Source organism: Arabidopsis lyrata, assembly GCF_000004255.2.
Source record: "Arabidopsis lyrata subsp. lyrata unplaced genomic scaffold ARALYscaffold_5, whole genome shotgun sequence".
Classification (NCBI taxonomy): Eukaryota; Viridiplantae; Streptophyta; class Magnoliopsida; order Brassicales; family Brassicaceae; genus Arabidopsis; species Arabidopsis lyrata.
In genome coordinates this window covers 21,098,186-21,121,157 of record NW_003302551.1, presented here as the reverse complement: position 1 = coordinate 21,121,157, position 22,972 = coordinate 21,098,186, and the positions used below count along the sequence as shown (strand labels likewise).

Here is a 22,972-nt window from a genome sequence, read left to right as displayed (position 1 = left end):
TGTCTCCCTCGTTGCAGGTCCGATGATGTTGATTCGAATTTCATATATAAATTGATGATCAAAATCTGATAAGAAAAAAACTTACTTACCAGAGGGGGTCTGGAGGTAACGTAGAAAAGGATTGGGCCGATTTTGTTATAAGTATTGAAGATAAAGGTCTAAAAGTACAATTTGTAACGCTTGTAAACAAAACTAGTTTTGGTTGTTTCTCTTCTGCAGAGACAGTAGTAGACGCTTGCTTCTTGAGTGGGAGTTGTTGGGAAAGAAATAGGTCCGACTCCGACTCAGAAGATGACCGGAAGCTCTTTTTGCTCGATGAAAGATTACCTGAAGCAGACAGGCGGCTTTGCGGTGATAGACGGAGGGCTTGCAACGGAGTTCGAGAGACATGGAGCAGATCTCAACGATCCTCTCTGGAGCGCCAAATGCCTCCTCACTTCTCCTCACCTCATTCACACCGTAAGTAAATCCTTTCCCCATCCTTTTTCTGTTGTCAGTGAAATCTCTGAGCAGCAAGGCTTTTGTGTGTAAATAAACCCTAGATTTTTAGGTTTACTTTGATTGATTTGAGTAAATGCCATGGGTACCCAAAAGTTGGATGAAGTAAAGCATTCTCATTTCCATTAATGGTTTGTTGCTCCAGGGACGTTTGAACACTTTTGCTATTAAGCAGCTATATAAGATTACTGATTCAACTGCCATTGATAATATTTAAACTTTTCGTTGTCTTTAGTCTTCATATTGCTTCATAGTGTGGTAAAATCTCATTTTCTATTTCCAAATTTCGTTTGCATTTTGAGTCAGGAAGGTAGCTTTATTGAAGCTCAAAACTTTATAAAACAGGATTACGATTTGGTTTTGCTATTTTACATGATGGATTGTTGTACCTTTATTTAGCTGCTTGTATTTCCTGATGGAGCAGGTGCATCTCGATTACCTTGAAGCTGGTGCTGATATCATCTCCAGCGCTTCTTATCAGGTTCTCTCTCTCTCTCTCTCTCTCTCTCTCTCTCTCTCTCTCTCTCTCTCTCTCTCTTCATCTTTCTATCTTCCTTTGTTTATCTCTCTCTTTTTTGGACCCTAACAAAGTGGATTGATGATAAATCTGAACAGGCCACGATTCAGGGGTTTGAAGCAAAAGGATTTTCAAGAGAAATTAGTGAATCTTTGCTTAGAAAGAGCGTAGAAATAGCTTGTGAAGCTCGGAACACGTATTATGACAAATGTGGAACTAGCTCTTCCATGGATGATAAGATTCTTAAAAAGCGGCCTATATTAGTTGCAGCATCAGTTGGTAGCTATGGTGCATACTTGGCTGATGGGTCTGAATACAGGTCATTGCTTCATTTTTCTTTTACACATTTAAACTAGTAGATGATATGAGTTTCGGTTGGAACCAGTTTCAAAAGCTCTTATCACTTGTCCTATTCTGATTTGATTTTTGCTTTTTTGTGGATTCATATACTCCTGCACTATCTCCTTCAAACTATCTTTAACTCTTGGTAGTTGTGTTATTCTATCAGTGGAGTCTATGGTGATTTGATCACGCTGGAAAAGCTGAAGGATTTTCACCGCAGACGACTCCAAGTTCTGGCGGAATCTGGTGCTGATTTAATAGCATTTGAGACCATTCCAAACAAGATAGAGGCTCAGGTACCGATGGTTCCTCAGCATCGTGATAATTGACATATTGTATTAGATTTATCCTTTCATATCGAGCGTCCCATTTTTTATGTTAGCTTCTGATGGGTGTTTCTTTCTGTGATATGCAAGGCATTTGCTGAGCTGTTAGAGGAGGGAGATGTCAAGATTCCTGGGTGGTTTTCATTCAACTCAAAGGATGGCGTGAACGTGGTTAGCGGGGATTCCATCAAGGAGTGTATCTCCATAGCTGAAAATTGTGAGAAAGTAGTGGCGGTTGGAATCAACTGTACCCCTCCAAGATTCATCGAAGGGCTAGTTTTGGAGATAGAAAAGGTGCGGCTTGGAATGGATCCACATTCATTAGGTATTTGTATTTATAGAGAGACCCTAAAAGGTATATGCATAATTTGTAGGTGACAAGCAAGCCCATACTAGTGTACCCAAACAGCGGAGAAAGCTATGATGCTGATCGGAAGGAGTGGGTGGTAAGTCGTCATAATACAGTATTTGTTTAGAGAGGAACGAGCACAGTTGTCTGAGTTGCTCAATCACTGTTGCAGGAAAACACAGGAGTTGGGGATGAAGACTTTGTGTCATACGTAGAGAAATGGATGGATGCAGGAGTGTCTCTCCTGGGAGGTTGCTGCCGCACAACACCAACCACCATCAGAGCCATCCACAAGAGACTTGTCAACCGCAGATCTCATTAGCTTTCAACTTCACTCCCTTCTATGAATCTCTTCGCTATAGATTTGTACCAAAACATGAATGTTTGTTTTCCCTTTGCCAATTACAAATCTAATTCCAAGGATAGGCGTGACTGCATTTTAGCTTTTCTTTTTCCCCCTGTTATGCGATCAATACTCTATATAGAGGATTATCCCATTTTAGATGCTTATTAGTGTTATTACTATTGAATTGATATACAGAAAGAAACCCAAAACTTTTCGACTCTGGTTTTATGGCCCAACACAACTACTCCAAAAGGGAAGCTTACTCTGAAATCGACGTCGCCTTCTTCGGAGTTCCGGACCATCTCCGTCGCCGTTATTACTGCTGGTACGTGCTCCTCCTCCTACTAATCTCCCTGTTCCCTTTTTTTTTGCTAGCGGAAAAGAATATACACTACTATACTAGGGGAAATATTGGCCTGTATCTCTCTGTTAAAGGGACCATTCTTCTCTTTGAATGTTTTACTCTACTCACACCATTGTGATTGTTAGCGGTGTGGTCACAAGAATGTTTGTTTAGTTTCAGATTATGTATCTTGGTTGATACATTGTTATTCTCAACGCTGAAAGTGCAAATACTTTAGTTGGATGAGCATTGTTTTGCTGCCTTCTATTGCTTGAGGAGCTTCTAACAATTTCAAAAGTATCTTGCTTGGTGCGAAACTTTAGGTATGGATTGTGAGGACAGCGTGGGGAACAAATCCATCCTTCTCATAAAGCAAGGAGCCGAAGCTGTAAGTTTATCTGTTCCTCAGTTTTCTCATCTCTTTTCCACGGGATAGGCAATCAGTGACCAGATTTAAGTCTCTACAATTTTGTTTCAGAGGGTTTACCTTTGCCGTAAGAAGAAGAAGGATTCTCGAAGATATACAGACACCCAGTTTTGGATTTCAAACAATGCTTGAATGCTGTTGGTTACCTTTTTCATGTTTCCTTGTTTAAAATGTTTATAGAGACTAGAGAAAATCAACTATATGCTCCTATGTCTTTTCTTTTAATATAGGAGGCTAGGTGTGACAAAGGCAAGAAAGCTTGGGGTTTGTACCCCAGTCCTATATGCCGTGAATCCTCTTGAATACATCGACCTTGCCTGGAGACAAGGCTGTTGATTTGTATGTACTTGAGAGAGCTTTGATCACAATGCATTCTTCATGCGGAAATGTGGTGAGAGCGATTGCAACATACCCTTTCTTGATCCTTTTTCAAATTTCCTCTTTACATTCACTGCTTAAGACACAGCGGTTCGAGCATGGTTCAAATTTCCACGATCATTTCTTGATCCTGTTAAAATGAACTCACTGTTCAAGACGTAACACAAAGTCTTGCTTTGGTATGCAGTGAGACAACGAGGGCGAAAGCAGACTATGATTGGATGAGCCGATACATGTTTTTGGATCGAACAGAAGTAGAAATTTAGGCTTTTAATGTTTAAAGACGTACACCATCCTGTTTCAGGGAGTAGCTGTACCGTACGGTTGGGAATTATGAGTTTTGATGAATTAATTATTTGATGTGTGATCGGATATTTGCAACTATACCAGATAACATTGCAGAAAGAGATAAAAACAGTAACATCATCATTTAACCTTTTTACCCCTAAACCCTAAAATCTCTCCATGTTCATGAAAGTGATATTTTACCCACACATACACCCAAAGGACCTCTTTCTTTCTTCTTCCAAGTTAAAAACTTTCACATCACCCATCCTTCCTTCCAACTTTCCCCTTCGATAAAACCCAATAAACATCTTATTTCATTGCATCTATTACATAGTTTCTTTCGCATCATGAGTATATGAATTTGTAAAAAAAGTTCCCAGGCAAAAAAGATTGAGGGGTAATAATAATTAATTAGTATTAATTGTCTCGTCTGTCTACTCATTGAGATAAATTATTTATAATCAAAAAACAGGCTTGCCAAATTATATCTTAATGTTCTTATAGGTGTTATCATGAATCTTTATATATACCCAACATGTGCCGGTTATTATACAAAGTCGCCTTCAATTTTGTTTTTCTCAGTTTAATAAATGGTTCGTTTTATTCGAATAAATAGTTCGTTCCGGTCTCTTTAATTGCAATGTTCTAATTCTTTATTGTTGGGTGTACTTGTGTTGACGTGACAGAATAAACTATTACCATTAAGTATCATCTAACCCTTTAACTAATCAGTACGTTTCTCTAATCAGAGAGGAGTCATACGCTTTTAACAAAAAAAACAACGAAGGCGTAATTATATAAGTACTTATTACAACTGGCACAGGGTTTCGTAGAGCCAGATAAAGTTATTGAGCGTTGATTTCTTTTTTCGTTTCGAATTACAAAACAAAAAAGAAATGGCTGTTGAAATGTACAAATGTGTGTATATGATACATTTTGGAAGGTTTTGTTCACAAAAAAAAAAAAAAAAAAAACATTTTGAAAGGAAAAAAGAATAAAATTACTATATTTACTAAACCTAAGTTTGGTCTGAACAAAACAGACACAGTCTCCCACATGCAGCATGTGTCATCTTAACTTTACCTTACAAAACTATAGTATCGCATAAATTCATCAAACAATGTCTTAAAAGTGAAAACTCGATTTTATAATCATAAAATTTTAGATAAAAGCAAAATCTGAGAGCATTGGCCCCCATAAGTTAACCCTACAAGATCACAACTTTATGTGTAGAAAATAAACAGAAGTTAGCTTCGAGATTACAGTATTTCAATATAACTTTTGCGTCTTGTGTTTAAACAAATACTATTTCTCAGTTTGAAACTCGACTCTACCCAAACCCTAAGGCACAGTAATTCAAACCCATCTTATGTTCGTATAAATTGTACCATATGTTATTTCATAGGTAGCATTCACTTCACATGGATGGATATATATGCAATGTCACATTGTATTCTTACAATAATAAAGTTTGAATTAAAAGTTTGATAAAGTAATAGATCGAAGAGGACGAGGCAGAGTCTCGCAAAGGGGATGGTCCCTTAGAGACATTAGTCTAGATTTTGGGTCAAAAAGAAGCCCCTCCTCTTTCCACACAACAAAACTCAATTTTTATAAATCTCACATTTTACTAAAAAGTGCCTTGCAAATAAGTTTTGGTAAACGTGTTAATTCCTTTTTTCTATGATAAATACGAATCCAAAAACATAAAGTGACAATTGTTGTTGGTGTCTCCCGAAACCTCAAACTTCACCCTTTAAACATGCATACATGCATCTACCTTAGCTAACCAATCCACTCTCTCGTTTTGCTTTTATTGCTATATTTTAGCTTCCTTTTAGTACATTAATACATAACTAGTATTGTTTCTTGGCGACATATTCCCAATAATTGAGATTTCTTTTTTTTGTTTATCGGGTTTGTTCCAATTGCCAAAATCCGGGATTTGTATTGGAATATATGGAATGGAATACCCAAAAGTGTCTATTTTGATGTAATGGATTGGATTGTACCTCTTATGATTAATGTTTTATATCATATTTCCGCTTCATTATATATACACATGCATATTCTTGATTTGTTAGTTTCTATACGAGTATAATTTGATTATTGAACAATCTACAAGACTATATCTATTAATATGATCTATAAATATTTGAACAAGGAAGGAAGAATTACATTGCGGCAACAAATTAAATACAATGAATAGTGTAAAATTTGAACATAAAAGGGAAATGAACATTTTTAATTCGAGGCAGTAGTGAGTAATCAGTGCCGGCTCAGAATATGGGGCGGGCGGTACAACGGCCAGGGGTTCAATCCCGTGTTCTAATAATTAAGAGGTCCATTTTTAAAATTTTTTTTACAAAAATATTAAAAATATAGATTACAACATAAAAATAAAATTTATAAGGGCCCAAAAAAATTTTATTTACTGTTTTTAAGTTTTAATAATTAAATTTTTATTAAAAATATCATAAAATTTTTTTTATAACTCAAAAACACTAAAAAAAAAAATTCTAAGAACCCAAATTTTTTTTTGCCCTAGAGCCCATCAAAGTATTGAGCCGGCACTGTGAGTAATGTGTTACCAAAACTCAGAGCTTTTAGGAGGATATAGATTAGCATTCCATAATAAGGTAAAGTTAAAATATTTTATGGGAAGAAAATGAGATACGTCAAAATCAATGAGATATGGAAACAAAGTTTGAGGGAAAGTGCAATAACTCTCTCGATGCAATGCAACTAGCAATTTTTTTTGGTGATAATTAGAAAATGTAAATTGAGTAAGTTACCGGGTCGTCTGTCCCGACCCGATACAGGGAAAAACGGGTACAAATCGGATTTAATAATACATTTCTTTAAAACGGGTCGGACCCACAATTTTGTATAAGCAAGAGAGAGAGATGCAGAAGAAGAAGAAGGAGCTGTGGAGAGAGAATCAGATGGCAGTTTCATGATCCGTTCTTCTTTAAAGACACAGAAAGAGAGAGAGAATACGGATACATTTCAGAAAACAAGAACAAGAGGAAAATCCGGGCTGTACCCGAATACCCATCTCTCTGAACTCGGGTTCCAAAGTTGTTGTCTTCCTTTTGCCTCTTCTTGGATTTGGCGTTCAAAGAGAGAGAGAGAGAGAGAGAGAAAACAAAGAAACAAGCAGTTTGGTCCTGAAACGAGGTTCCTTGTTTCTTCATAGGCAGAGTGAGAATCCCTTAATCTCCTCTGTTTTATAAGAAGAAGAAGAAGAAGAAGAAGTAGTCTCACATTGACTTCTTCCAATCTCAGAATCTCATCCATCTCTCTTGGGTCTTGGCTTCAGGGGATGCTTATCTTTTTTGTTTTGCTAAAAAAGGATTAAAAATAGTGAATCAGAGATCTAGCCATCTCTGTATGAAGCTGAAGAACAATGGGTGATGGTAGCCTCAAGAAAAGCAAGGTTTTTGTTTCCCTCTCTCTCTCTCTTAAAAGAAGTCTTGTTTCTAAATCTCGTTTGCTTCTGCTGCAGCTTTCATGGCCCAAAACGTTGGTCAAGAAATGGCTCAACATCAAGAGCAAATCAGAAGATTTTCACGCAGACGACTTGGACAGAGGTAAGAAACTAACTCAGACAATGTTATAATTATAAGTTTGTTAAAACACTAGTAGTAGTAATAGGTCCATCTGGGGAATGTGAGAAGAGAAGAGCTTTAACGGCTTTCTCTTTTTGGTGAAGGTGGAGGAGATTGGAGGAACAATGTCAATGAAAGAGAGGAAGCATGCTCTGTCCACAAAAGCAAAACTGGTCAGTCAGTCTGTCATAAACCATGCCTTGTCTTCCTTTTTTTTGATAAAAAACTTTGGGCCATTTATTCATTCCTTTTATTTATTTTTATCATTGAAGAAAATGAATTTGATATCAAAAAGCGTATGCAGAGACTCCGAGCAAAAGGAACAGCGGAAGAGCCAGACGAAACAAACTCGATGTCGATCCACCACTTGATCATCATCTTCTTAGGTATATATTTCTTGTGTCTTCTTGATTTTTTTGGGAATTTTTATCTAACACACACACACACACACATCAAAGGGTTTTTACTGCTACATGGAATGTCGCCGGAAAATCTCCGCCGAGTTATCTAAATCTCGATGATTGGCTTCACACTTCTCCTCCTTCCGACATTTACGTTCTTGGGTACTTACACACACCTTTTCTTTCTTTCTTTGATTTGATTCCCAATCTCGACAAAAAGCCTCTCATGATTTGGATTTTCACAGCTTCCAAGAGATCGTTCCTTTGAACGCCGGCAACGTTTTAGGCACCGAGGACAACGGACCCGCCAGGAAATGGGTCTCTCTCATCCGGAGAACCTTGAACAGTCTTCCCGGCGGAAGCTGCCGTACTCCTTCTCCTGTTCCCCACCCGGTCGCCGAGCTCGACTCTGACTTCGAAGGCGACTCAGCCGCTGGGCCTAACTCGTTTTTCTACCATCGGAGCAGGAGCATGAGGATGGACCTGTCTGCATCATCCCTGCCACCGCAGTTTGACCGGAGATTCAGCGTCTGTGACCGTTTCATGCTGGGCGACAGACCTGACGACTTCTACGACCAGAGCTTCAGGTATTGCTCCTCTGAAGATGAGCCAGATTCTCCTTCTCATGATCACTATTCCCCTGTCTCGAGGACTGGATCCTTTGTGGCAGACGACAGAGACAAGTCTAAGTATTGTTTAGTGGCCAGTAAGCAGATGGTTGGGATATTCTTAACTGTTTGGGTCAAGAGTGATCTAAGGGACAGTGTCAAGAACCTCAAAGTGTCTTGTGTTGGCAGAGGCTTGATGGGTTATCTTGGAAACAAGGTTAATTCCACATTCCCAAATCCGGTTTTTATATGCTTCCTATATCTTTCAGCTTGTCAAATTTTGGATCTTTTTTTTTATCTGCAGGGCTCCATTTCGATCAGCATGTCCGTTCACCAGACAAGCTTCTGCTTTGTCTGCAGCCACTTGACGTCTGGTCAGAAAGAAGGCGACGAGCTAAGAAGAAACTCTGATGTTTTGGAGATTCTGAGGAAAACCAGATTTCCTAGAGTGAACAATGCAGGCGACGACAAGTCTCCTCAGACGATTTTAGAACACGAGTGAGTTATCTGTTGCATCAATGCTCTTTACTTGTTGAATTTTGATTCTTGCAATCAACTTAGCGAAATCTGTTTTTCTTCAGTCGGGTAATCTGGCTTGGAGACTTGAACTACCGTATAGCTCTTTCTTATCGGTCTGCAAAAGCTCTTGTCGAGATGAGAAATTGGAGTGCCTTGCTTGAGAAAGACCAGGTAGTTACATTTAGACAACCATTCAAAGACAAAAAAAAAAAAATATTATATACTAGGAAAGATAAGAAATTTTGTCTAAATGTCACTTTTGTTTTGGTTGTTACAGCTACGGATAGAACAACGAAAAGGCTGTGTCTTTGAAGGATGGAATGAAGGGACTATATATTTTCCACCCACTTACAAATACTCTAACAATTCAGATATATATGCTGGCGATGATCGGCTTCCCAAGGCCAAGAGACGGACTCCAGCATGGTTAGTACTTATCTCTCTAGTCTAATTTTTAAGTTGATGGCATAGCAAACATACTGAGTTTGATCATCTGAATTGAAGGTGTGATCGCATACTCTGGTACGGTAGTGGTATTAATCAGCTGTCATATGTTCGCGGGGAATCAAGATTCTCTGATCACAGACCAGTCTACAGTTTGTTCTCAGTAGAGATTGAATCGGTATGTAGAAACCGTATCAAGAAAAGCTCCAGTTACACCAGCTCTAGGATCGAAGTTGAGGAACTTCTTCCTCAACGGTATGGATATTCTGAGCTTAACCCGTACTGATTCATCATCGGTCCTGAATCCATTTGAAGACAGATCCCGAGGGAGGATTCAATGTTTCTAAAGCCTGAACAAAAAGAAAACTGGTAACTAAATCTTTGATGATCAAATGATTATAGAATATTTTAGTTTGGTGTTGCTCTTGTGTTTTCTGATAGCATCTGGTCTTGCAGGATTTTTCAGGGGTTGGAGATATGTGAATCAAAGAGTCATTGAAAAGTCAGATCTTGGTCAAGATCTCTGGTGCCTAAGCACAGGAGAAGATTCGAGTGAAAACAGAAGAGAGTATATCTTTAGGATTATAGAGAAGTGACCATTTTTTTTGGTTTTCAAACCATTAGTTTCTTCCCATAGATTAGTAGCATTCGTCAAACTTGTGTATAGTTTGTAAATATAATGGATTCTTTGTAAGGACCAACGGGTTTAGATTGGAAAGAGCAGAGTTAAAAGCTTTTTTGTTATATTTCATTTTTTTGTCCTAAAAGTTTTGTGCCCATACACCTATAATATTTTAATGAAACAAATCCAATTTGTGTCACAATGTAAAGAGGTAAAACAAAATACTTTTTCCATTCTTTTATAAGTGATGTTTTAAGAGAATGCACATCGATTTAGAAATTATTTAATTTTTGTTTATTTTTAAACTAAAACATCATTTATTATTTAATCAACCAATAAAAAAACAATCTACAAAATATAAATCGTCAAAACCAATAAAAAAAGTAATTAATTTTGCATCGAAAACTGAAAACATCATCTATTTAAGAACAAAATTAAAAACTTAAAACATAACTTATAAAAAAACGGAGGAAGTATTAATAAGCAAATTCAATCTTGAAAGTGAGAATTCAAAAAAGAGAGTCAAACTCGAAGAATGATCTTTTGTACTTTCGATTCTACAATAGGCTTTTTCTCTCCCTAAAAAAAAAAAAAAAAAAAAAAGCACTTCCTCAATATTGGGCTTTCCTTTAGTTTGGGATGTTATTTTTCTGGTCAAGAGAAGAGATGTATGTATGATTGAATTTGTTTATTTTAAAAGCGGAATCATATACGAAACCTAAAAAAACAATTTCAAAAGAAGAAGAAAAAGGTGAAAATGTGTAGAACATCAGAGTGTAAGACAAAAATCACCATCAATAAAACCAGCTGGTGAGTAGTTTATCGACATGAATATTTCTCATAATTTTCCATTTGTTTGCAAGAAAATGACAATAAAAATGATAGTTATGTATTTCCGTGCATTGTACTTACTTTATGAAGAGGTCTTGTGACGAAACGCGCCAGGCAGAAGCGAGTGAAGTAAACGAATGTATATGAGTAAAGAGGAGAGGATCAGATAAAGAGTCGTGTCTCGCTTTGGATTGCCTTTAACCCTACATTATTCGCCACGTCGGATCTTTCTTTATTTTTCCTCACAGATTTTTGTCTCCTTCCCCAGACAGAGTTGAGAGACCACCCTTAGTAAACTATTTTCGCCGGAAATAAATGATACCGACGGCTCGTAGAAATTCAAACAATAAAAAATACGATCGAAGAGAAAACATTCATATCATCTAACAAGAGACATATCCGACGGTAGATATTTTGGTCTGAGCAACGGCGGAGATTAGAAGGTTAGGAGGACGCACTTTCACTGCCCATCCTCTCCTCTTTTTTTGCTTCTTCTTCTTTTCTTATGTTTAATATCTTTTGTCTTATTCCCATTTTCTTTTTTCTATTTCCATTTTTTTATTGCTACTATAGTGGAATACAGAACTACGGCATGTACGAATATTATAATGAATTTTGTTGTTCCATGGTTTGTTTGTGATGGATCTACATGCATAGTAGATAAAGAAGCTTCTTCGCATTTGGATATGATGAGAAGATCCTATAAATTAGATCACAACCACATGCTATGTCGTAACATTACTCGACCCTTTCTGCCAAAATACCAAATCAATTCATTTGTCTACTTGGATCTAGTCGCTTTCACTTTCTTATAACTCCATTTAACTTTACTTTTATAAATTATATAATCATATACATATATCCATTCGATTACATTACTATATATATATTGATTTTGGAAGATATTAACTAATACACTGAACAACATTTATTTTAGAAAGACAGTGACACATTAACTAATACACCCAACATAATTTTGTTTTTTATATATATAGGACTCTAGGCTTGTAGGCAAGTTCCATAATAGCAATTTAGAAAACGATATTTCCATGTGATCCTCATCCCTCGAAGCTTCTAATAATTGATTATCGTGTATAGGATTATATATATATTGAAACGAATGATTGATCTTAAGGTTAGTCTTTTCTTACCCAAATTAAAAAGAAATAAAGTTTTGTGAAGGATAGTTAACCTACGAACCCGATCCGTGTTTGATTTGATATGTTGTTATTGACAAATATATGGCAATGTTATATATTGGTTCCTTCTTTTGTCAACATTTTATATTTAGCTTTGTTATGAGTAATTTATCTTTTAATAAAGATAATCAAAATTCATATATAGATTATTATATCATATCCCTCCATGTGAATCCCTGACGACGAATGGGATTTGCGAGTAAATCAATCATAAAAACAAAGTAAAGGCTATTCAAATTGATTGTTAGGCAAGTTGATGACAACAATTTGTAACATAAGATTTGATCCTTGGACTCTTGTAGAGACATTAGGTAATATTGGCGATAAAGAAATGTATTTAATAGATAGTTAGATACCGGTGGGTGAGTGTTGTGTTGATTAATGAAAAACTAAAATTCATCATATAACTACAAATTTGAGTAGTTGGCTATCTGCCTTTTTTTATACTTGTATACATGCTATCTGCCTTAAATGTTAAATGTAAGGAATTGTATCATTATAGCACTTTAGTAATGAACAAGTCGTTATAATAGAGAAATTAGGATACAAAAAATATTGTTTGTCATTATTGGCTTGGTCGAAGTGGAAGAGAAGTATTGAGAGTTGCGGTGCACGTGGAGAGAAAGCTCAACGTCAGCGTCTGCAAGAGAGAGGTTGACGTCAGTGGATATAGAACAGAACAGAACTTGCATGTAAACTGAATGGGGAGTTGTCGAGAACAAGTGAGATGCGACGTGTATATGCCTCTCTCTCTCTCTCTCTCTCTTTTTACATCTTTGTGAATTGTGATGAGCTACTTATAAGTCAAAACATCAATAAGTAATTAACAAAAATTCGTAAAGGGAACTAATAAATTTTGAAAGAGAAAAAAATAAGGGTAAACTGGCAGAGAAGAGGTCAGGGGTGGTGCGTCATCGATTTGGTCCAACCATTATTCTCAAAAAAAGAAAAGAGGAAACATTATTACAGTTAAAATTAAAGAGTTACCATAACAAGTAAGAGAATCAATTAGCTGTTTTGAGGGGGAATGACGTCGTATTCTACTAAATGATTTGCCTCGACGTTTGCTTCTGTTCCAAGTTTCCTGTCAGCAGTAGAAATTAACTACGTCAGATGAGGTCATTGCCTATCTAATATAATATCCACACGAGAGATACGGTCAAACAGTTTTTTTTTTTTTTGGCAACCAATTAAATTCTTGTTTCCTTTTTATCTATAAGAAAAATAGCTTGGATTTCGTCATACCTCCAAATAACGGGAAATAACGCCATGATTCTTGCAATTTCCTTTTTTTTATCTATATATACATTTTTGGATGACTTTTAGCAAATAAATCCTGGAGTTGGAATGTATTTAAGGATGAATGCCATTGGCATTAATTATTTAAATTTGAAAAATATTAATTAAAGATATTACCAACACGATTTCGAGAATCATAAATTCATATCTTCCTTAATTTTCTGAGTCACTAATGTGATAATCTTTAGGAAATATTTCTCTGTAAAAAAAAAAATCCACATTAATGAAGGCATTAAAATCGACACTAACAATTAAATTATTTAGATATTCAATTATTTTAAGATTCTTATATCTTATTTGATATATTTTTTTAATATTTCATTCTTTAATTACTGCGTTTAGAATTTATTGGTTGTTACCTATTTTTTGGTGAAATTTATTGGTTGTTACTTAATAAGTAATTATGGTGCGTTTATTTTAGTTAATATCTAATTTAAAGGATTTGTTTTCTTTTATTATTAATAAACGAATAACATGTATAGAAATAAAAGATTTTTCTTGCGACTCCATAGTAAAAATATTAAACTCTTATTTTCTACATTTCTTACACATAATATCCTCTTATTCAATAACAAAAAATATATATTGCATATTTTTAAAAATATTTATAATATTTAAATTATATAAAAAGTTTGTAATATTAATATTATTTCAACTCTATACAAATTTAATATATATGTATATATATCTTATGGGAACCATTTAAAAGAAATTTTTAAATTGACTTGAATTATATAGCTTTAAAATAAAAGTATTATTAAAAAGAAAAATAACTAAATGATGTTTAATTTCACGGGACGGGTAATATGATGGGACGGGTTTGGGTTGATATTTATAAAAGATAGTATACCACGGGTGAAATCCTAAAATTAACAATCAAAATAATCTATCAAACAAATTACATTTTGATTTTTTTAAGAAAATATAGCCCCGCGGTGTACCGCGGGTTAAAAACTAGTGTAAATGTAAGAATCTAGAAATATTCCTTCGTTCGTATAAATATTTTACCATATTTAATTCCAGCAAAGAGGGTTTACGTATGGCTGGCTATTTTCATTTTTCTCAAGGGTCATTGTTATTTTTTTTTTAAAACATTTTTGGTCCTACAAATTGACAGGGGCGAGACAAATGATAATGTGCCCAAATACAGGCCCACTCAACGATTCCTCTTATTACCCATTGTTGATTTATGGGCTTCCGATACACGGCCCGTTTATAAAAATTCATTCTTGTTGAATCTCCATGATCGATCATATAGTCCATGATAGACATCGAAAGCTCTTGAGTCTAGGGCATAAAGCCTCTCTGAGTTCACGAGACACCCAAAAGTGTAAACGCCAAAGACATACTTTTTGGATTAATGAAAAAAGAAAAATCAGAGGCTGTGATACCCACCCTAAGAAAACACACTTGTACATCAAATTGGTTTGTTCAAAGAAGAAGACTTAAACAAGAGAGTCCTAAAAAAAACGTAGAGAAAGTTTGATCGACAGATGTAATAATAATGCCGATGCAAACTTGTGAGAGTGGTAAGCCAATTCCCCCTAAAAAAACGAGACAAAGGGCTTTTTGTTGCACACATCCATCTACACTGAATCATCATCAAATACAAAATTATATATAAAAGCGTGACGATGATGATGATGAGATCCTCTCTAACACTTCATCTTTAGAGGTTCTTCCCTTCTTAGCAATTGCTTTCTGTCGCGGGAATTCCCTAAAGATGTCCAACGCCATCTGTTTTGCTCTGCATTGTTTTGAACAGAATGCCCCAAAGTATCTGCATTTTGGCCAAAAGAATCACATATGGTTGCAACAAAAACTATATATGTAATAATCCAGAAAGAACAACCTTCCCTAACTGTGATACTAGAATGTATATGAAACTATCATATCAATTCGAGAGTCGGAATTTAAACAACTAGAATGAATCAATTCATAAAAGGAAATGTCCAAGAGGGAGCAACCAGACAAGATAAAAGAGGAAGACTAATATATATATATATATATATATATATATATATATATATATGAGAGGAGAGCAGCGAGGGAAAGTGAAAAAAACAGACCCGTACATGAAAACGTCCTCGTCGTGACGCAGGTTCTTCTTGCAGAAACGGCATAGCTCAAGGAAGTTATTGACCTGAACCTGAGCCTTGTCTTTCTCGGCCGGCAACCAATCCGAAGAACCTACGTACTCATCAGGATGCTTATCGGAGAAGCTTGGCGCTCGCGGTCTCTTTCTCGGAACCATTAGATCTGTCATCTATTGAGAGAGGAGGGTAGGCAATTCGAGTGAGAAATTAGGGTTTTGGGAAATTCCCTGATTTTTTGGGTTTATTATGAGACAAGTGAGAAAGTTTTGGTAAGCGAGAAAGAGCCGTCAAATCAATGAGCCTCTCTCAATATATATATAGGCACTGTGGGGACCACGGTGGATTTCCTATGTGGACCAATTATGATTCAGTAAATAGACGCGTCATCAAAACTAATTTATTACTCCATTCTTGTTTTTTGGGTAAGGATCCTCTGCGTCCACGTGTACCGTACGCACAAAGTTCCACACGTGTATTGTTTTTTTGGGTCAAACAGTCCACACGTGTATTTTTCGAGTCTTTTGAATACAAGATTTCTTACCTTATAGCCTTTTTTATTTCTTTAATGGGCTTTGTAGCCTAAGCTGATGAAGTCTCCCCCCATTTGATTTTGGATACCAATTTCTGAATAGCAGTTTTCCATTTTCACTCTAGTGTTCCCTTTATTCATCTATGCATTTTGGAAATTTTATTCAAATTTGGTTTATCTTTGTACATTAGTTGGTGGTATGCAAGAACAAAATTAGTATCACTGTATATTAGTCATTTTAAGATTCTAATATTGAAAGATTTGCTGACTTTTATATCTTTTGACTGAAAAACTAAACCATAATTTGACTCTACTATTCTAAGTTCTAACCCACACCGGGTAGCTTAATTACTTTTGCATTCAGTTTTTATTCAACTATCTACTATTATTTCACTGTTAATCGTTTTATTTTTTTAAGCATTGTTAAGAGTAATTACTTGCATCGAAAATAACAAAATTTTAAAAATAAATAACATATGTATAAGATTTTGAAGTAAATAGAATGAAATAGCATTTTATTGAAGTAAGCGAATTTGATATCGGATGATGTGCTTGTAAAAAATAACAAATGACAGAAGTAAAATATGTATTATTTGATGTTAGCAAGGATGAGATTTATCCCTTTATCTAGAGATGTTAGTCAAAGCGCGTCTTGATCCTCTATCTAGGGAGTAGCCTTCCATTCCACTGGCGTTAACTCTGTTGGCTACATGGTTTTCCATCTTCCAGTGATCTTTTTTCTTGTCTGTATCAGGTGGTTTTTTCTTAGGTCTTCCGGCTCTCCCTTCGGTATGTTAGCGTTTGTGCTTCAGTCTCCTCTATCTTGAACCTGCGAGTCTTTTTCGGCTTTTGCCATGTATGTTAGGCATGCGAGCCTGTTTCGGCTTTTGCCATATATGTTGGGCTTGCGTGCTTTTTTTTGGGCCTTTGGTTGGTATCTTATCTATTTAAAAAAAAAAAAAAAAAAAAAAAGAAGAAGGATGAGATTTATTAAAATACCAAAATAGAGAATATTGTATGTTTGTTTTCTACAAGCTTGGTGTCAATTTCTCACATGTGAACGTAAAGAATATTTGTATGAAAAGAAAAACGTTTTGATTGATATTCTTTTGTGGAAAAAAGACGGTAAGGGGCAAAAGAAAGAAACGGGATGATGATTATCGGTTTAGTAATAAAACGACGTTGCTTCTTCATTAAAACAAGCAAGCACCTTCTTCTTCTTCTTCTTCTCTCCTTGCTTGTTGTTCCTTAACCTCGATTCGATTCGATTCTCGTCTCTGTCTCTCCGGCAAAATCACAAGGCTAACTTTCTCCAGAGATATCAGAATCTCCTTGGCGTTTCATCAATCTCCCTCCCTCTTGTGGCGCTTCAGGTAAATTACCCCCAAATCGGTTTATTATGCTAATAATTCTCTGAGCGTGCGACTTCTTCTTTGTAATTCGACTCCAGTGTCTAAGTTTCCCCATATGTTGTTCTCCTTCGCTTTGCATTGGATTCGATTAAATGTTCTGGTCGGACCCCAATCTCTCTCTCTCTCTCTCTCGCCTCAAATTTTTAGGGTTTTATTTTAATCCAATTTGAAATCGATTATTTGCTGTGAAAAAGAAAGAAAGAGAGAAGAATTTAGGTCTTACGGTGAAAAAAGTTTCTCGCAGCTTTACTTCACACATTATCGATCCCCCAACTTTATACGCTTTGAATTTCTTGTATCTGATGAGATCAATCAATGTGTTTCTTGTAGCGACAACAATGTCTGGGCTGCTGGAAAGTATTCCAGACGCAGTGGCTCTGAGATGCCTCGCTCATGTGCCTTTACACCTTCATCCCAATTTAGAACTCGTGTCTCGCTCCTGGCGAGCAGCTATCCGCAGTGCTGAGCTCTTCCGAGTCCGTCAAGAGGTCCGCTCATCTGAGCATCTCCTCTGCGTCTGTGCTTTCGACCCTGAGAACATCTGGCAAGTCTACAGTCCCAACTGCGATCGCTGGCTCACTCTCCCTCTCCTTCCTTCCAGAATCCGCCACCTTGCCCATTTCGGTGCCGTCACTACCCCCGGGAAGCTCTTTGTCTTAGGCGGAGGCAGCGATGCTGTCAATCCCTTAACCGGGGATCACGACGGCACCTTTGCAACCGATGAGGTCTGGTCTTACGACTTTGTACTGAGACGATGGACTCCTCTCGCACCGATGCTCTTGCCTCGTGCTATGTTTGCCTGTTGCGTTCTTCAAGGGAAGATTGTTGTTGCTGGTGGCTTCACTACTTGCAGGAAATCCATATCTGGAGCAGAGATGTATGATCCTGAGAATGACGCCTGGACATCCATCCCAGATCTCCACCGGACACATAACTCTGCCTGCTCGGGTCTAGTGGTAAACGGGAAAGTTCACGTCCTGCACAAGGGCTTATCGACGGTGCAGGTTCTTGAGAGCGTTAAACTCGGATGGGCTGTGAAAGACTATGGCTGGCCGCAAGGTCCAATGGCGGTTGTTGAGGACGTGCTTTACGTGATGAGCCATGGGCTGGTGTTCAAGCAAGAAGGTGACACGTGGAAGATGGTTGCATCGGCCTCAGAGTTTAAGCGGAGGATTGGTATGGCTATGACGAGTTTGAGCGAAGAGGTTTTGATCGTAGGAGGAGTGATTGGACCTGATAGGCTCAATTGGGACATCAAACCGTTGTCAGACGTTGATGTTTTGACAGTTGGGAATGATCGTCCGGCGTGGCGGAGGGTGGCCCCGATGACAAGGTGTCGTGGGACGATCCTTGGCTGCACGCAGTTGACAATCTGATGGGAATGTGGCTTCAGGATGACGTCTTTCTGTTCTTTTTTCGTTTTGTTTTGTATGTCTTTGATTTTCTTCTTGTTTGTTAAATGTTTTGATTATCTTATTGTTTTTAAATCTCTTTTGAGAAATGAAAATAAAGGAATGGCAGCAGCTATGTCTTGAGAAAATACCATCAAAGCAGATTACATATAGATAAAACTTACCATGACATATATAGCCTGGTTTGTATTATTGTAGTATACAGTTAGTTCTTAAAACAATCAATCCATGTCCTAATAAAAGATTATTTTGTAGTAAGAATAAAAAAATAAAAAATCAATCGGAAAATTTAATTGATATGGGTTTGCTCTATTAGTCCTATTGATTGGGCTATATATATGTCGGGATTATTTAGTGTTGGGCTTACACAATCAAAAAGAGCAATATGGGTTTGAACATGTAGATATTTGGTCATTAACACAAATAAATTTTTTTGGTATTCAAGCTCTACAATTCTGTAGTTCAAGAGTGATGATTATTGATTCGGATTTAAGACATGATAAACAAAGAAGCAATGATTTAAGAAAAGGGACCTCTCCTTCATTAGCTAGATCATATGCTTTCGATGCCACTTTCGAATTAATAATAACCAAGATTAAAGATGGCGAGTCATCAAAGAAATCATGAAAGGGAAAGAAATATAAATATTTAATATCGAATCAAATGAATGATTTGTGCTAATTCCACTCCAATATCTACTATTTTCTAAGCTCTACGTCAGGTGATTTAGAAGAAAATCAATCTTTAAATAGTCACGTCTATTGGATTGGGAGGTAAGCATATACGTATGCTTATGGTAGTAGTAGTAGTAGTAGTAGTGATTAAGGGATCAAAGTTGTTTGACCGAATGGGTTACAGAAACAATTACGGAATCGATGGACACACTCATTACATAACTTTAAAAAAAAAAAAAACAAATTTACACATTCAATTGGCATAGATGGATGAGTGAGTAGTCGCTATTTGTTTCTTCTTATTTGTAAGAAATTTAATCGAATCGCGCTATTCTGTCTATTCATAAAATTAGATTTATCCGAAAAAAGAAAAAGAGAACACCAACTGAGGCAAGAAGACCTTGAGGCATGAAAACAAGACACGCACACACACACACACACAAAATTTATTTGGTAAACAATCATAAAAATAAAATAAAAGCTCAAATCGACCAGGGGCCCACTAGTAGAGAAGAAAAGCCCAATATGATCACAACGTAAATAGAATAGCGAAAACCGTAGAGGAGGAGAGGACCTACACGGCTACACACTCCTGTCTACATCATCCTTAGCCCCACGGGCCTATCACTAACTCCTTCCTCTATCGTAATAAACAAATATCACTACTATAGTATTAACGGGTTTTTTCTTATCTCCGAATACATTACTTTTCTTTCCCTACTAACAATTATATATGTTTTCTTTTGCGTTGGTTAATGGTTGACAATGACCATTTTATTATTTTTAGGTTCAATTACGTGGCTGATTATACATAATCTTGCAAATTGAAACTCCTTTTTTTCTCCAATCTTGGTATCTATCATCCGTTAAAAAAAAAAAACAAAACAAATTTATTAGTTATGTATGATAGATAGCTTAAATTTTTTTTAGAATTATTCAGAAGTTGACGAGTTTAAACAATAAAAATGCGATAGTTAGATGGGATTCGAGAAAAACAAGATCAACAACAATAAAAGTAGTTGCATTGCAATTGGCATCGACGAGTTATATAATTTCTTGGTCAAATTAGTGGTTATTATTGTATACTCCATTTGTATTGTAATGGAGTAAAACGCATCAAGACCATTCAATCAAACGTTTATTGGTGGACAAGCACACGTGGCGCTTAAAACTAGATCTTAATTATTGGATTAAGCAAAGCAGGTGCAACTGTGGGCCCTCTCTGATTACATTTGTGTTTTATACACGCAACTGTTTTTTAGTAGTAAAGATTAACATGTACATTATTCACTGATTATTGTTCCTACATTTTTAAATAACGTCACTGATTCTTTGATTAATAAAACAAGAAATCCAAATAAAAGTGAATTATGATTTGAGAAAGACAAACGAAATAATGACAAAATGCTGTATATAATAATGGATACAAATTGTAAGAAATAAATAACTCAGAATAAAGAAAAATGAAAAGAAAAAAAACGAAAGCCTGTGTTTTCAGAGAGGCCCAAACATCAATGCACAAATAATGAATGTTTTGCCGTTAAGTGTACCTAATCAAATTCGATTATCCTGCAAGATGTTTCCAATCTTTTATTGTCGACCCAAAATGAATGTTGTTAATCCAAGACGGAAAAAAAATAAAGTACGATAGAGTTACATATACGGTCCCTAATATGAATAATGTATCGAATATTATTGAAATGAATGAGAGCAATCTCTCTGTGTGCTAATAAATGTAAGGGGTAAATCGGTAAAGTTGCATGCATTTCTTGGTTAAATCCACAACGTCCCCTTCTCTCGACATCAGTACTCTCTCTCTCTCACTCACTCTTTGGAATAAAGAAGATAGAAAAGAGATAAGTGAAAGCAACTTTTAATCATTTCATAGGAGTGTGAGGGATAGACCCCATTAAGACCAGAAGCAGTCAGAATTTTCCAATAATTGTACCAGTTCTTCTCTCTATTCTTCTCACTCTCTCTATCTCTCTTTCATTTTAGATATTTTCTCTTACGAACACACTCAAATCCTCATTGCTTTCCTCTCTCCATGGAAGCTACTGAGTTATGATCCTTACCCTCACCTGTCTTTAACTATGCTTAGAAACAAACCTAGAGCTGCCGTGACCAAGAAACAAACATCTCTATTAATGGCTGATCAACCCCCATCTTCAAAGCCTAGCACTTGCCACTGCTCATCATCTCTCTTTTGCTCTCCAAAGTTTAGGTTTTTCACTTCAAAGATGATGAGTACTCCTTTTGACTCTGATTTCTCCCTCGTCAGCCCTACGTCAATCCTCGAAGCTAACCCATCCATCTTCTCCTCCAAAATCCCTAAACCCGTTTCCTATTTCGAGCCCACTATCCCTAATCCCCAACGTTTTCACACAGCAGACGTCTTTGGCCTCGCCGATCTCGTCAAGTACGCAGACAGTAACAGAGACCACTCGAGGAAACCTGTCAACAAGATGGTCCTTTTCGGGTCGAAGCTCAGAGTCCAGATCCCATCAGCTGATTTTGGAACTAAAACCGGCATGAGATATCCTGGTCATGGACAGGGACAACTCAGTCCTTGTGTCCAAACGAAGGTCTTAGCCGTGAGCGAGATTGACCACACGGAGGACTACACGCGCGTCATATCCCACGGTCCAAACCCAACCATCACTCATATCTTCGACAACTCTGTTTTCGTGGAGGCTACTCCTTTTTGCTCTGTTCCTTTACACCCACCACCAGCTATGGAGACCAAGCGCACGGATAGTTTTCTAAGCTATTGCTACACCTGCAAGAAGAATCTTGACCAGAAACAGGACATCTATATATACAGGTCCGTCCACAATCTTTATACATAGATGTTTGACTTTTATCAGATCATAGAGTTCCAAAACTAAACTTAACTACAATATGGTTATGGTGCAGAGGAGAGAAAGGTTTTTGCAGCAGCGAGTGCAGGTACCAGGAGATGCTTCTTGATCAAATGGAGACCTAGCGCTCTTTTCTTCTTTCTTTTTTTTTTTTTTGCTATATTGATTTTGTCACAGCATCATCTACTTTTGTATTATTCTTTTAGTTCTCTGCTTCTTCTGCATCTCTTTTTTTTTTTTTTTTTTTATTTTGGTGGGGGTATTTGTATTTCTAGTCATAACCTTTCTCGCCTGCAGATATGTGAAAGATAGAGAGAGAGTTGATAACTTTTTTTTTCTTTGTGTCATGAGAGTGAGGGACTTGGAGGGCTGAATAATATCATAAATTTGCAGATTACTACGATCTGAATCAAAAACTCAAAAGCATCAATACTGGTTCTGTGCTTCTTCTTTTTTTCTTTTGTTCTGGTGCTCAAGTTCAACCTAACATTCATCCAATGTTTAATACAACAAAGGCTTTATCAGCCTCAACATACAAACTTAACCAAGCAGGCATCGAGACTCCTTATCTATCATTTTGAAGACTCCTTATCTCGTGGTGGCTCTATGCGTCTTGTAGAGGCAATGTTATTGTTATTGC

At 36.6% G+C, this 22,972-nt stretch overlaps 5 protein-coding genes across 5 annotated transcripts; 4 read left to right on the top strand and 1 right to left on the bottom strand.

Annotated features, from left to right (window-relative positions):
• Positions 1-16: 16 nt before the first annotated feature.
• Positions 17-2,542, top strand: LOC9314575 (homocysteine S-methyltransferase 2). Its single transcript, XM_021024328.1, has 8 exons — positions 17-105; positions 220-459; positions 923-979; positions 1,114-1,334; positions 1,524-1,653; positions 1,774-1,977; positions 2,058-2,129; positions 2,205-2,542. Exons 2-8 carry the CDS (start codon positions 292-294, stop codon positions 2,352-2,354), a joined length of 1,002 nt encoding a protein of 333 aa, XP_020879987.1. The 5' UTR covers positions 17-105; positions 220-291; the 3' UTR covers positions 2,355-2,542.
• Positions 2,543-6,652: 4,110 nt separating this feature from the next.
• On the top strand, positions 6,653-10,143 carry LOC9312783 (type I inositol polyphosphate 5-phosphatase 4). Its single transcript, XM_021026710.1, has 11 exons — positions 6,653-7,253; positions 7,323-7,407; positions 7,530-7,598; positions 7,730-7,811; positions 7,884-7,988; positions 8,072-8,651; positions 8,739-8,932; positions 9,016-9,124; positions 9,231-9,379; positions 9,458-9,766; positions 9,854-10,143. Exons 1-10 carry the CDS (start codon positions 7,224-7,226, stop codon positions 9,681-9,683), a joined length of 1,629 nt encoding a protein of 542 aa, XP_020882369.1. The 5' UTR covers positions 6,653-7,223; the 3' UTR covers positions 9,684-9,766; positions 9,854-10,143.
• Positions 10,144-14,437: 4,294 nt separating this feature from the next.
• LOC9314573 lies at positions 14,438-16,907 on the bottom strand. The gene is made up of 2 exons (XM_002876668.2): positions 15,418-16,907; positions 14,438-15,128 (listed from the first exon to the last, which is right to left on the bottom strand). The coding sequence occupies exons 1-2, from the start codon at positions 15,612-15,614 to the stop codon at positions 14,963-14,965; spliced, it is 363 nt and encodes a 120-aa protein (XP_002876714.1). The 5' UTR covers positions 15,615-16,907; the 3' UTR covers positions 14,438-14,962.
• A 188-nt stretch (positions 16,908-17,095) lies between these two features.
• Positions 17,096-18,910, top strand: LOC9314572 (F-box/kelch-repeat protein SKIP30). The gene is made up of 2 exons (XM_002878458.2): positions 17,096-17,346; positions 17,716-18,910. The coding sequence occupies exon 2, from the start codon at positions 17,724-17,726 to the stop codon at positions 18,759-18,761; it is 1,038 nt and encodes a 345-aa protein (XP_002878504.1). The 5' UTR covers positions 17,096-17,346; positions 17,716-17,723; the 3' UTR covers positions 18,762-18,910.
• Positions 18,911-21,355: 2,445 nt separating this feature from the next.
• On the top strand, positions 21,356-22,748 carry LOC9312782 (protein MARD1). Its single transcript, XM_002878457.2, has 2 exons — positions 21,356-22,295; positions 22,388-22,748. The coding sequence occupies exons 1-2, from the start codon at positions 21,565-21,567 to the stop codon at positions 22,455-22,457; spliced, it is 801 nt and encodes a 266-aa protein (XP_002878503.1). The 5' UTR covers positions 21,356-21,564; the 3' UTR covers positions 22,458-22,748.
• The last annotated feature ends 224 nt before the right edge of the window (positions 22,749-22,972 follow it).